Source organism: Notamacropus eugenii, chromosome 7, assembly GCF_028372415.1.
Source record: "Notamacropus eugenii isolate mMacEug1 chromosome 7, mMacEug1.pri_v2, whole genome shotgun sequence".
NCBI classification, from domain to species: Eukaryota; Metazoa; Chordata; class Mammalia; order Diprotodontia; family Macropodidae; genus Notamacropus; species Notamacropus eugenii.
In genome coordinates this window covers 163,102,166-163,117,090 of record NC_092878.1, presented here as the reverse complement: position 1 = coordinate 163,117,090, position 14,925 = coordinate 163,102,166, and the positions used below count along the sequence as shown (strand labels likewise).

Sequence of the window (14,925 nt, the reverse complement as noted above, 5' to 3'; positions counted from 1 at the left end):
TTGTATCATCTTTGAGACTGTCATTTCTCGTTCTCCTTTTTGTCATGGAAGTGTTAATCTAGTCTTTAACTAGACAATAAGGTCTATACTTAGTTAAACTTCCATGTGTTACTTTCTAAATGTTTTTAGTTCATTTCATAATTCAAAGAGTGTTCTTTGCTTTGTATCCCTTATGCTGGTGATGCATAGGTGTTAATCACTTCAAGTATTTTCTTCCCATTAGCTTTTGTCTCAGAACACTAACAAGTCACAGTGCATACAGCCGCTACTTGCACTTGATATAGTAACACTTGCTATTGCTGTGCTTGGAAGAGGTTGATGCACTTGTACATATTGCCTTCACTCAGTGATTCAAAATTACCTCTGTATTGAAGCTTGAAGACTTCAGTCTCCAACGTTTTTGGTGTATGTTCGGGATGTTATATTTATTGAGTCTGAATAACTTTTGGATAATATTGGAGAAAGGTTGCAGAAGAAGAAAGAGTTATTTCATTTGTTCCCTCTATTCTCCCCAATTGAGCCCAATAACTTGGTGCCATCTACATTCATTAAGTGGTTAATAAAATGTCTTAGTTTGACTCCTTGAATATGGAAGCCATACTTAGTTCTACTTAAGAGAATAATGAGTCTAAGAGTAGGCAGAATTATGGAGCTTTAAACTGTCTTCCTAAAAAATAGCACATAGGTCCCCTATGGCAGAAGGTGATAGTTCATCTAAGAGTAAAGAAAGGGCTAGGTTTTCTCAATTGATAGGATGCTATGCCTGTGTGTGAAGGTCAAAATTAAACAAATCACTGCAGAGAGAAATTGTAAACCAGTGTTAGGAAGCTTTACCAGCAGAGTACCATGTCCTTCCTGGGAATAATTGTGAGAAAATCGGACCAGCAAGGTAAAAGCATCACCATGGATTCAAATAGGTATCAGAAAAGATAATTAGATTAATGGAATGCTCCAGTTTGTGGGCCAGCATATGGTTCAAAAGATATCCAGCTTGGACTCACATGGCAAACCTGGTCAGAAAACTAAGCCAAAGGACTGGGATGATGCCATAGGAAGCATAAAATTGTTTGTTTAGGTTACTCCTCAGTAGAGGAGGACAAGAGTGCTAGCTTTGTAGTACATGCTAACACAAGTAAAGAGAGAACTACAAAGGGGAGCAGTAAAATCTGGGATTAGACTGGACCAAAGGCATAATGACTGGATACACAGCCCAGAGATTCAATGTCATATAGGTTATATTAAGGGGTATCCAGGTGGCACAGTAGATAAAGAGTGCTGGTAAGATTCATCTTCATGAGTTCAAACTCAGTCTCAGACACTTGCTAGCTGTGTGAACCTGAACCAGTCATTTCACCCTGCTTGCCTCAGTTTCCTCATCCATACAATGGAGAAGGAAATGGCAAACCACTCCAGTATCTTTGCCAAGAAAACTGCAAATAGGCAGCAAAGAATCAGACATCACTAAAATGACTGAACAATAACAGTCACCAGATCAGCTATTTGGGGGCATCTAGGTGGTGCAGTAGATAGAGCACTAGGCTTGGAATCTGGAAGACTCATCTTCATGAGTTCAAATTCAGTCTCAGACACTTTCTAGCTATGTGACCCTGGACAAGTCACTTAACCCTGCTTGCCTCAGTTTCCTCATCTGTAAAATGAGCTGGAGAAGGAAATAGCAAACCACTCTAGTATCTTTACCAAGAAAACTCAAATGGTGTCATGAAAAATTGGACACAGCTGAAACAACTGAATCAACCAAGTTGATATTAATCTGTACCAACCTCTTCCAGATTCTGAAAACTTAACAGACATAGTAGACAGGATGGAGCGTGAATGCAGAAAGGGTACTTGGGACAACTCAACATTGCCTAGCTCTAGAATGTCCTCTTATTTTTGGCCTAAAGAAGCATGAAAAGAGAGATAGATAGTAACAGAATTGAAGACACTTATAGAGAATCTATAAATTGATTTTACAATTTTACAACAAAGTGTAATCAAAGACAAAATCACTGTATGTGAAAATGGAAAGAAAATGTAAGACATTTTAGCTGAAGGAGAAATTAGAAAGTGGGGTGAAGTGAAGGTCCATAATTCATCACTGCAACAAGACAATCAACATGATACAAAAGAAGCACTACAAGATGATTTAAAAGAAACTTCTACATTGAAACAGCAGCTGAAGAATACCAAAGCTCAGCTTGCTTCCCAGAGAGCTCCTGAATAAAAGATAATATAGCATCCCTTCAAATAAAGAAGACACTGTATATGAAAGCGAATAATTTTTTCTAGGACTGAGGACACACAATTCAGACAAGATGGGAAGGGCTGAACCCAGAGGTCATGCCTTTGATGCCTAAAACCTTACCTGCAGAGTTCTTCAAGATAAAAAGAAATACACGGTTTAGAAATAAGAGTCGTATGCCTGTCTTTTCCTTCAACTAATTTAGGCGCAGATGTAGAGAAATCAATGCGTCACAGAAATAGAACTATTAACAGCATAAATTGGCTGAATTACAATGTTACAGAAATGACTACTCATTCAGTTAGATTTGATTCATTGTTAAATTATGTCATGTTGCTTTGTACTTTTATGTACATGCAGTGCGCTATCAATGTATATTGTAATCTTTATTATTATTACCACTGTTGTATCTCCTTCTTCCTTATTTGAAGCAGCCTATTAAATGGCACTTTTCCTTCTTATATTTATATTGTGCATAATGTTATTTGAACTTCATGTACCCCCAAGGGATTTTCAGGGAATGAAATTACTTGGTCATGGAGAGAAATTATCACCAAGTTACAATGGCCTCGCCCATACTGATGCCTGTTCTCTATCTTTAAGAGGCAATGGGATCTTGGAATAGGAGTTTAACTGTCGTTCTTTGAGGAATCTCTAAGGGGACTAGCATTCTTAACTGTTTTTCTAAAGGAAAAAAATTGTAACAACTGAGGAGAGAACAGAGGAATAAAGGACTAATCTGACTTTTTTTCTTGATATGCTGAGTTTCACCCCTATATTACAATAAAACATGAAGATATTTCTTGAGAAAAGACTTGAATTGGTATCCTGAGAGGACTGAGTGGCAGGGCTGTGTTTTATAATTGAGACCAGCATTTGCGGTGACAGCTAAAGGCGACTGTGATCTATCTCATATTGCAAATAATAATGTATGTCTTTGTTTAAGGTTTATTAGCTTTAAACTTCACTAAGATTTTTGGAACACCGTGTGTGTGTGTGTGTGTGTGTGTGTGTGAGAGAGAGAGAGAGAGAGAGAGAGAGAGAGAGAGTAGACATACACATACACACATTACATGTACATGCATATTTACATGTACATTATATGTACACACACATATATAAACAAGCATATGAATATATGAGGAAAGGTAAGGAGGAGGGAGACAGAGACAAGGAGAGAGAAACGCATATGGAAAAATGTCTCCAGTTTATTAAATAAGCAACATTTAATAAACTGTGGTAAGACCTCAGAGCTGAAGTTTAATATTTACTGAGAAAATTGCTGCAGTTCTATTAATTAATTCAGAAATACCTCAAAATCTGGAATGATAGAGCAAATAAGGTAATAGCAGGCAGAAGAAGGAATGATCACTGCATCTAGGCTAAACCTATGCAACCTATGTATTTATAGCAGGTGAATAAATCCTAAGTGTGGAAGGCTTTGAGATCATTAATAAAGGTAATATAAATGTTCTATCAATACCATATTTATTAGTAACATGTTAAGAGTTTAATAATATGTCATTATTATTTTATCCGTTCCCTCCATAGCAGCACCTTCCATCTCCATTCTCTAGTGTTCTCCAAGGTTAATGATGCAAGAGGGATATTAATTCTTCATAGCTTCAGATCGAGAGCAAATGGAAAAGCAGTATTAAAATAAATACAGCAGGTCTGTTTGATTGTCCTCCCTATTGATTTCTCCCTCTGTTTTGATATTTCTGTGACAAACATAAAGTTAACAATCTGTAGAGATGTTTTTATTCCATAGTCCAGCATTGTTTGCTTCTTATTCTAAAAATAAAAATCTAAACACCCCTTTCAGGTGAGGGAGTAGGAAAATTTGCTTTTTATGAGTATTAGGAAAATTGATTGGGAAACCTCTCATTACTGAGAGCAGACAAGTGTAACTCTCAAGGAAAATTATTGAGAAAATTAGATGCATGTTATTAAACCAAGAACCTTCCCTATTTTGTTGTGCTGGACTTTTAAACATCCTTTCAAGCTTCTCATTTATTGCCTGTCCATCATTCTTCCTAGGCAGAACAGAAATAACTGTGGAACACTGAAGTTCAGGAAAGAACCCAGCAAAACATAGGAATGAATGTTGTTGGTCTTGAGTCATCTTTCCTGGCACCATTGTTAGGTGCCTAGATCCCAGGTGCCAACAAATGGCTTCTCGGTTGAGTTTCTCCCCAAAGCTTCAATCAGACCTCCTTTCTTTGGCTTTATCTTCTCTCCAACATTTTCCAAAAGCCCTTTTCCCACCACCCCCCACACATTTCATTAGAATTTGTTCTGTCCTGCATCTTTTCCTTCACAACCTAGACAAATCATGACCACAGTTACTTAATCAAATGAACTTAGTCATTCTAATCTCACAGAGGTAGAGAATAGACTTGTGAATTTATTTATATAGGGGACACCCAAATGAGGAAACTCCCTTTACCAATGCAAGTCGGCATGTTTGTTGTAACTTATAGTCAATGAGCTGTTTAGAATACTAGGCTTAAGTGACTTTCTCTGGGTCACAGAGTCAGCATGTGTCAGATGGTGGAGTTGAACCCAGGTCTTATTGACTCTAAAGGTATCTAATCAGTATGCTACATGCCTCATGTACAGCATCTAACAAAATAACCCTTTTAACCTTTCCTGGTGAGAGATTTTAACATAGGCCTTCTACAGTGAATTCCAGGAAGAGTGTGGTATAATGGAGAGAGTGCTGAATTTCATTCAGAATATCTACATTCCAATGTGAGCTTGGACACCTACAATCTACAAAGTCCCAGGTAGTCATAAATCACAGTGTGACAGATTTTGAGGTTATAGGTCATATGGACCAGTCACTTCATTTTATAGATGAGAAGCCTGAGTTTCAGAGAGGGCAAGTGACCTGCCCAAAGTCATATAGACAAGTAGCCAAGCTGAGATTTGAATTCAGATCATCTAACTTAAACTCTAGAGCTCTTCCCAGGATAAGAACACTGGATTTAAGTCAGAAGTCCTCAGTTCAAACTGCATCTGCAAGATTTAGTAGCTACATGGGCCAGAGGAAGTAAGAATCTTCATCAGAGCCTTGATTTTACCATTTGTAAAATACAGATGATCACAAATTGTTGTGAATCGAGTTCTTTATAAATGTTAGAGCATTACTCAATGTGGCTTGTCATGAAGCCATAACTTCAAGACTTTGGTCTGCTCTGTGGTGGCGCTATTTCTACTGTGGCCAATCCTAAACCCTGAACACATTGCTCTTCATTGGTTGGGGTGGGCAAAAATGTCATGCCCTGCCCAACAGATATGAAAGACATTGTTGTGTCAATGCTAGAGGGTTTGAAGTGACGCCAGCTTGGGAAGACCTACCCAAGGGGTGGTTCTGCCTGCACAGTTTTAGAGAACCCATGAACACCTTTCCACTATGATGAGGTGGTAGAAGAGAGATTTTCAAAGGATCGTTATAACTATATTAATGCTGTTATTGGAAGTAAGGTAGAAATTGAAGCAGTAGTGTGGTAAAGTACATAGAGTTAGGAACTTGGAGTCAGGAATATCTGTCCTAGATATTTGCTAGCTATGTGACCCTGGGCAAGTCATTTATCTTCTCTGAGACTGAATTTCCTCATCTGTAATAACAGTACCTCCCTCTCAGGATTGTTGTAAGCCTCAAGTGAGATAATGAATGTAAATCTCTTTGCAAATCTTAAGGCACATACGTGTGCTAATTGTTATTATCATCGTCATTAATTACTATTCTAGCTAATACTGATGAACTGTAGCTTTAATATCAGTACATGAATATATCACACATTTATATGACACATGAAGGTTACCATAGTTCCTTCCTTGAATCTTCAACATCTGTGCTTACCTGGCACCCTAGAGTGGTGCCAGGACAGGCTAGCCTAACAGTTATTCCATGTCATTGACCAAAGACTTCTGACTGAATATAATACAGTAAAAGAATAGAAAAAGCCAAATATCCTTGTGAGCTTACCCAGCATGGTGAAGGCCCTTTTGTTGGTATACTGTCGTTTCATTTTCAAAGGATGCACAATTCCCTGATGCCTCTCCACAGCAATGCAGGCCATAGTCAGAATCTCGGAAACAACTGCGGTAGACTGCACAAATGGCACCATCTTACAAACAAAGGCGCCTGTGATGAGGAGGGATAGAGGGCATTAAACAATGTGTGATAAACATGATTAATGAATTTGAGGCTTACCGACATTTATTAGCTCATATTATGTAAATATAATGCAGGTTTGGCCCTGGCCTACCTACACTAGCAGCCACACAGATGTAGCATTCAACCTGGCACTCACAAACCCTTTTCTCTCCAGGCTGGCTCTCTCATCTCACCTTGCCTTCATACTTGCAAGTCTGATGTTGCCTATTTGTTTGTTCCCCACAACAGGGGTCTCTGACTACATGACTACAATCCCACTTGTTTCTCAGAATTCTTAGATACTGCTGGTGTGGGAGAAATATACTCCTATGACTCACTATAGTAACACCTAAGCCCCCACCAGGTTGCTTATTTACATAAAATCAATCAGCATGATACCATTTATATAAAACATTTACTTAATAATGAAACAAACAAAAATAATCATAATATCTTTATTTAATAAAAGCAAGAGTCTATAATCAAAATTTGAGTCCACACAAACACCTCGATCATACTTTGCCATCAAGGTTCTCAGTGTCTGTGGGAGACCATGGGCATACACTTAACAGAAACCATTCAGGGAGGGTCCTGAATAGGGCACTCAGTGTACCTGGGGCAACTCAAAATATTGGGTGGTATGTCTTGATGTCCGAGGTCTCTTTAGATAGCTGTATGTAAATGAGTGATTCCCCAATTGATAAAGAGCCAAAGGATATTCATAGGTAATTTTCCAAAGAAGAAATCAAAGCTATCAATAATCACATGAAAAATGTTCTATTGATTAAGAAGTTCAGATTAAAAAAAACTCTGAAATATTGTCTCACACCCATCGGGTTGGTTGGCATGACACAAAAGAAAAATGATGAATGTTGGAAGGGATATGCAAAAATAGGCATATTAATGCATCATTGATGGAGTTGTGAAATGATCCAACCATTCTGGAGAACAATTTGGTACTACGTTCAGAGGGCTATAAACTGTGCATACCCTTTGATCTAGCAATACCACTACTAAGTCTGTATCTCAAAAGTATCAAAGAATGGGGGAAAAGACCTACTTGTACAAAAATATTTATAGCCACTCTTTTTGTGGTGGCAGAGAACTGGAAATAGATGGTATAGATCAATTGGGGAATGGCTGAAAAAGTTGTAGTATATGATTGTGATGAAATATTATTGTGATGGAATTCTATAGAAATTGAAATAATGAGCAGGACAGTTTCAGAAAAACCTTGGAAGACTTACCTGAACTGATGCAAAATAAAGTGAACAGAGAACCAGTATACACAGGAAAAGCAATATTGGAACAATGGTCATTTATGAAAGACTTAGCTATTCTAGTCAATAGAATGATTCAATATAATTCAAAAAATTCATAATAAAACATGTTAACGACTTCCAGGAAATCTGTTGAACTCTTAAGTGTTGGTTGAAGCAAACTTTTTTTAAATTTTTTTTTATTTTTCTTACTTTTTAGTGGGGTTTTTGGCAACATAGTTAATATGTTTTGTATGACTTTGTATAATTGATACCATATTGTTTGTTTCTGAAAGGGTGGAAGTGGGATGGGAGAGAAAGAACTTGGAACTATTTTTTTTAAATGAATGTTTAAGATAAATAATTTTCAACTACTGTGTTATCTGCTTCTTTGCAACCTGTGTTGTACTCTACTGAAAAAGTGACAAACTTAGGACACAGTTAGAACTGACAAGGGACTGGGAAAGTGTTGCACACTTTTAGTGACAAGCAGTTCCCTTAAGCCAGATAAATGCCAGTATGTTCAGATCTTCAAACAGCAACGCATTATGCTTTATCCAATCAGTTCGTAGCAAAATCAAGCATTTTTTTTCACACCAAAGCCTGTCTTTCTCTTCTGTTTCTCCCTCTTGAATCAGAGAAGACAGTGGAGAGCAACAAAAGCTTCTGTGAGAGGTTATCCCTGTCTTAGGCTGTAGAGAGGACTAGAGAGCCATAAACCCCAACGGTTCTTCACATGCCAACAGGATTCAGCCTTCTTCTGATGAACTCCTAGCAGTTGCTATCTTCTGCAAGTTTTTCTCATCACTTTCTGTGCCTTGTTTCCAACTCCTCTTGTCCTTGGCTTGCTTTCCTTCTTTTCTACTTTTTCTCTGCTTGCTTCCTCCTACAGGTTCTTCCCTAGCTTTTGAGGCACTACCTCAGAACAATGACTCCGAATAAAGAATGACCCATCTTTTATGATGTGAAACTGAATAATTCCACCTTTTTGTCAAGTATGGCCCCAATAGTCCTTAAAAACTTTCCCCATAGTTCTCAGGTATATTGTTTACTATTTTCCTCTTTTAAAATTCTGAAACTCTTGCAGAATTATTGTGTGCATTGGCCATATTTGGGGATATAATAATTTCTGAAGAACAAGGTATAGAGGGAGTGGGATCTGCTCATATCACAATCAAGATAGTTGATGACCCACAACGTCCTACAGCAATTACCTTAATAATTGGTTTGCCTTCAAATAGGTCACCTCAGAACATTCATCTGAGGAACAGTTCTCTATTTGAACCTCAGAACAGTCTATGTCTCTCCTCACAGGAGAAGATGTGTTTCTTCTCGGATGGATTTTTATGAGGTTTATTTTTCACCCAAAATTCCTTTTCTACCCTTTGAAATATGAAGTCCCTTGCATATATATATGAGAAGGCTCTTTGATTTCTCAGCATGAGTAATTCCAAATGTAGAAATTCTTTCTACTAATATGAACATAACTATATCCTGAACAACATAGAGGTTAAGTGACTTGTTTAGGGTCACACTGCTAATTGATGTCAAATGTGGGGTTTAAATCTTGTCCTTTCTAATTTAATGCTTAGAACTCTACACACTATGCCATGCAGTCTTAGTTTACATTATTACTACAAAATAATAGGGAATGTTCGTTTCATGCATGTTTGCCATATCATCCCATTTAGATTTTGGACATGTCTAATTTCTTCCTATTTACTTGTTAAGTTTATAAACCACTGATGATTATTCAGCAAAGAAAATTAGAGGACAAGTCAGCAAGTGATCAGAAGCTATTTATATGGAACATACAGTAACAGCAATTGGAGGGAGGGAGGGAAGGGAGAAGTGAATATATGTTGAAGTCTTCAGAGAATTCTTCAGGATGACATTACAGCTAAGCCTTAGCATTAAAATTTTGGTCAATGACACTACCAAGCTGCCAATGCCCTATGCTAAAAAAAAAAAAAAAAAACCAGAAAAAAAAAAAACTAAAATCTTCTATTTCTCCTTCATCTATAGAGATAATCACTCAGAAGGATTCCTCCTCAGAAATGTCTTTCAGATCTGTCTTCATCTTGGGATTCATTATCATTATCAGTCCAGGCATTTATATATGGAATAAAACAATACCTTTACTTGGTATCTTTCTCTACTCTATCCTGACTCCAATCAATCCTGAATACTGATGTCAGATGATTACTACAATAATATATTAGTAATAAAAGTGTGCAGTAGTGGGGTAAGGTAGTTATTCAAATATTCTATTTTTGTCTCTCACTCCACTACTGCTAATAAAAACTCTCTTTCTCTTGAATACTACCAAATTGTAATTCTTTTTATCTGATTTGTTAGCTCTGAGCCCCAAGCTAGAGACAATACTTCTGGTAAAATGAATTCATAGATTTATCTCTAGTTCTTCCCTGGAGATGCTTCGCCTTCAGTTGTCTCCTCCCAATTGTGTTTCCAATTAGTACACTCTGAGTAACAAATACTCATTATTAATGCTGTTTATAAAGAAAATGCAATATCTAAAACAAGGAAAGATTAACAGATTTTTTTTCCCTGTGCCCTTGGGGGAAATGCTTCAGATATTCATGAAGGAGTCTATGACTATAAAGAAGGAAAGGTATTATCAAGTTCACATGGATGATGGGAAGACATTTCAGCACACAGCAACTATCTAAAACACCAGTCTTCTTTTACTTTATTCCTCTCAACATATTCTGTGATCCAGTAATACTAGCCTTCTTGTTGGTGCTCAAATATGACATTCTCTCTCTGAAATCCATGCCTCCAGTCCCATGGGGGACTGGTTGTCCCCCATGCCTGAAATATTCTCCCTTCTCACTCTGCCCCCACCTGCCTGCTTCCCTGGCTTCCGTCAAAACTCATCTAAAATCTCACTTTCTATAAGAGGCCTTTCCAGATGCCCTCCCCCTACCTTACCACCACCACTAGTTTCTTCCCTCTGAATTTATCTCCCATTTACACTATACATAAAACATACCATTTGTGTATATGTAGTTGTTAACATGTTGTCTCCTCCATAGCATGCAAGCATCTTAAGGCCAGGGAGAATAATTTTGCTTTTCTCTGTATTTGGCATCTTTAGTACAGTATCTGGCACTTAGTAAGCACTTACTAAACGCTTGTGGATGGACATATATAACATGTATCCTAACATTCCTTGTACCCAAATACCCAAGGTAGTCTTTCTTCCAAACTCCTGGATCCTTTTTTGTGGCAGTCACCTGCCTGCCTGGGTTTCTGCTCTTCCATACTCACAGGGCTTTGTATTGTTTCTCTTTCTTTTTCTATTTCTTTTTTATGTTTATTTATTTTTAGTTTTCGACATTCATTTCCACAAAATTAAGAGTTTCAAATTTTCTCCCCATCTATCCCCTACCCCCATTCCAAAATACCATGCATTCTGATTACTCCCTCCCCCAATCTTCCTTCCCTTCTATCACACCCCTCCCTTTCCTTATCTGTATTTTATCTCTTTTCTTGTAGGGTAAAATAGATTTCTATACCGCATTGTCTGTATTTTTTACATCCAGGTTGCATGCAAAAACAATTCTCAACCTTCGTTCCTAAAACTTTGAGTTCCAACTTCTCTCCCTTCCTCCCTCCCCATCCATCACCACTGAGAAGGCAAGCAATTTAATATAGGTTATATATGTGTAGTTTTGCAAAAGACTTCCGTAATAGTCAGGTTGTGTAAGATTAACTATATTTCCTTCCATCCTATCCTTCCCCCCATTTATTCTATTCTCACTTTTGACCTTGTTCCTCCCCAAAAGTGTTTACTTCTAATTACTCCCTCCTCCCATTTTCTCTTCCTTCTATCATATGCCCCACCCCACTTATCCCCTTCTCCCCTACTTTCCTGTAGTGTGATAGATTTTCATACCAAATTGAGTGTGCATGTTATTCCCTCCTTAAGCCAAATGTGATAACAGTAAGCTTCACTTTTTTCCTCTTACCTCTCCCCTTTTCCCCTCCATTGAAAAAGCTTTTTCTTGCCTCTTTCATGAGAGATAACCTGCCCCATTCCATTTCTCCCTTTCACTTCCCAATATATTCCTCTCTCACCCCTTGATTTTACTTTTTTGGCTATCATCCCTTCCTCTTCAACTTATTCTGTGCTCTATAGATAGACAGACAGACAGACAGACAGACAGACAGACAGACAGACAGACAGACAGACAGATAGATAGATAGATAGATAGATAGATAGATAGATAGATAGATAGATAGATAGATAGATAGATAGATAGATAGATGGATGGATGGATGGATGGATGGATGGATGGATGGATGGATGGATGGATGGATGGATGGATGGATGGATGGATAGATAGATAGATAGATAGATAGATAGATAGATAGATAGATAGATAGATAGATAGATAGATAGATAGATAGATAGATGATAGACAGATAGATAGATGTGTGTGTATAATCCAACTACCCAAATACTGAAAAAAGTTTCAAGAGTTACAAATATTATCTTTACATGTAAGAATGTAAATAGTTCAACTTTAGCAAGTCCCTTATGACTCCTCTTTCCTGTTTACCTTCTTATGCTTCTCTTGATTCTTGTGTTTGAAAGTTAAATTTTCTATTCAGCTCTGGTTTTTTCATCAAGAGTGCTTGAAAGTCCTCTATTTCATTGAAGGACCATTTTTTCCCCTGAAGTATTATACTCAGTTTTGCTGAGTAGGTGATTCTTAGTTTTAATCCTAGTTCCTTTGACTTCTGGAATATCATATTCCTAGCCCTTCGATCCCTTAATGTAGAAGCTGCCAAATCCTGTGTTATCCTGATTGTATTTCCACAGTACTTGAATTGCTTCTTTCTAGCTGCTTTTAATATTTTCTCCTTGACCTGGCAACTCTGAAATTTGGCTACAATATTCCTAGAGTTTCTCTTTTTGAATCTCTTTCAGGGGGTAATCAGTGGATTCTTTCAATATTTATTTTACTCTCTGGTTCTAGAATATCAGGGCAGTTTTCCTTAATAATTTCATGAAAGATGATATCTAGATTCTTTTTTTGATCATGGCTTTCAGGTAGTGTCATAATTTTTAAATTGTCTCTCCTGGATCTATTTTCCATGTCAGTTGTTTTTCCAATGAGATATTTTACATTATTTTCTATTTTTTTCATTCTTTTGGTTTTGTTTTGTAATTTCTTGGTTTCTCATAAAGTCATTAGCTTCCATTTGCTCCATTCCAATTTTTAAAGAACTGTTTTCTTCACTGAGCTTTTGAACCTCCTTTTCCATTTGTCTAATTTTGCTTTTTAAAGTATTCTTCTCCTCATTGGCTTTTTGGACCTCTTTTGCCAATTGAGTTAGCCTATTTTTAAAGGTGTTATTTTCTTCAGCATTTTTGGGTCTCCTTTAGCAAGCTGTTGACTCACTTCTCATTAATTTCTTGCATCACTCTCATTTCTCTTCTCAATTTTTCCTCTACCTCTCTTACTTGATTTTCAAAATCCTTTTTGAGCTCTTCCATGGCCTGAGACCATTCCATATTTATTTTGGAGGTTTTGGGTGCAGAAACTTTGATTTTTAGGTCTTCCTCTGATGGTATCCAACAGGATGGAAGAAAATACTTGTTCCCCAAGAAAGTAGCCTTCTATAGTCTTATTTTTCCCCTTTTTGGGGCATTTTCCCAGCCAATTATTTGACTTTTCAGTCCTTTTTCAAGGGGAACATATACTCTGAGGCCCTACAAGTTTTCAGTTCCTCCAAAGTGGCACAATCAAGGGAGAGAAATTTATTCCTCTCGTGGCCTGTATTCTTGTCTGTGAGTAATCACAAGCACTCTCTTCTGCCCAGGATCTGTGAGTACAATTCCCTCTCCACAACTGCCTCCAGTTATATCACATCAGCACTCTTTTTTCAACTCAGGAGACCCACTCAGAGTTGGATTTCAGGGCTGAAATCCAAATTACCTCCTCAATTCTCCCAGGGCCTTTAGGCTGAGGGCTCCAAAAATGGATACTTCTAATGCAGTTGCTGCTGCTGGCAGGACCAGACCCTATTCCCTTCTCACTCAGGTAAAAGAGCTTTCTCACTGACCTTTGAAGTTGTCTTTGGTGTTTTGGGGTTGGCACATCTGGGAACCACAGCTGTTGCCAGGGATTCTGCCCCCTGAAGCCTGTTCCAGTCCTGTCCTTGCCACTCTGCAGCCAAAGCCAGGCTGCACTCTGCTCTGTACCTGGTGCAATAGACCTTTCCTGTCAGCCTTTCAGGCTGTCTTAGTCTGAAAATCTCTTTCATTCTGTCATTTTGTGGCTTTTGCTGCTCTATAATTTGTTTAGAGTCATTTTTTACAGGGATTTTATGGACTATGGAGGGAAGTTTCTAAAAGTCTGTCCCTCTACTCCTCCATCTTCTGTTTCTCTTTCTAAAGCTCCATATGCATTCTACCCTACACCATGAACTGGCTTCTCCTTCACATCCATCTTCTGGACTGATTTTTAAAGATCAGGTGAAATGTAGTCTATTTAGATGCTATGGCACTGCTTTTTTCTTATTCATTCAAGGGACTCATTTATACCTTGGCAAAGCATCACCTAGGTAAGCTGAATTGCTACAGTGAGGTTTACATCTCATTGTCTGATCCCTTTTCTTTGTTAGGCTTGTGAAACACCTTTACCTAACCCTTACCTAAGAATAGCTGAAGTAACAAAGTGTTTTACATGTCATTTCAAGGGTTCCCATTAGATAGACTTTTTAAATATATTACAGGGACAAAGAATATGAGATCTGGAAGAAACTCTTAGAAAGCATGCATCCCAATACTCTGATGAATGTAAGAATCTAGTCAAATTGTCCATAAGTCTGGGAGAAAACAGCTCTGGTGCTGGAGAGCTCATTATGTGACCAGGAAACAATTGCTTTTGGATAGATCTTATTCTATCAAATTCAAAGGATTTTAATTAAGCATAGATAAGTGTGAGGTATTTGGGCATACTGAAAGAAAAAATAAAATATTCTCTACCTTCAACACCCTACTGAAGGTACAACCTTAATGAATGAACATGGATGTGTTACATATTCACAGATATGCTGTGTGCAAATGCAAAGTAGTTTGAGGAGAGGAGGGGATATAAATGATCATAATAACTGATATTTATTACATTAAAGTTGGCCCACATTATCTCACTTAGTACTTACAGTAACCCTGTATTTTATCTTGGGGGCAAGGGTGAAACTCTGAGAATTTGTGAGAAGATGAA

At 37.6% G+C, this 14,925-nt stretch overlaps 1 protein-coding gene across 3 annotated transcripts in view; it reads right to left on the bottom strand.

Annotated features, from left to right (window-relative positions):
* Positions 1-14,925, bottom strand: part of QRFPR (pyroglutamylated RFamide peptide receptor) — a 208,335-nt gene that overhangs the window by 19,169 nt on the left and 174,241 nt on the right. For all 3 annotated transcript variants that reach the window (XM_072625261.1, XM_072625260.1, XM_072625259.1), the window contains one exon: positions 6,237-6,395. In XM_072625261.1, the coding sequence (XP_072481362.1) occupies positions 6,237-6,395 (159 nt within the window). The remainder of the gene's footprint in view (positions 1-6,236; positions 6,396-14,925) is intronic.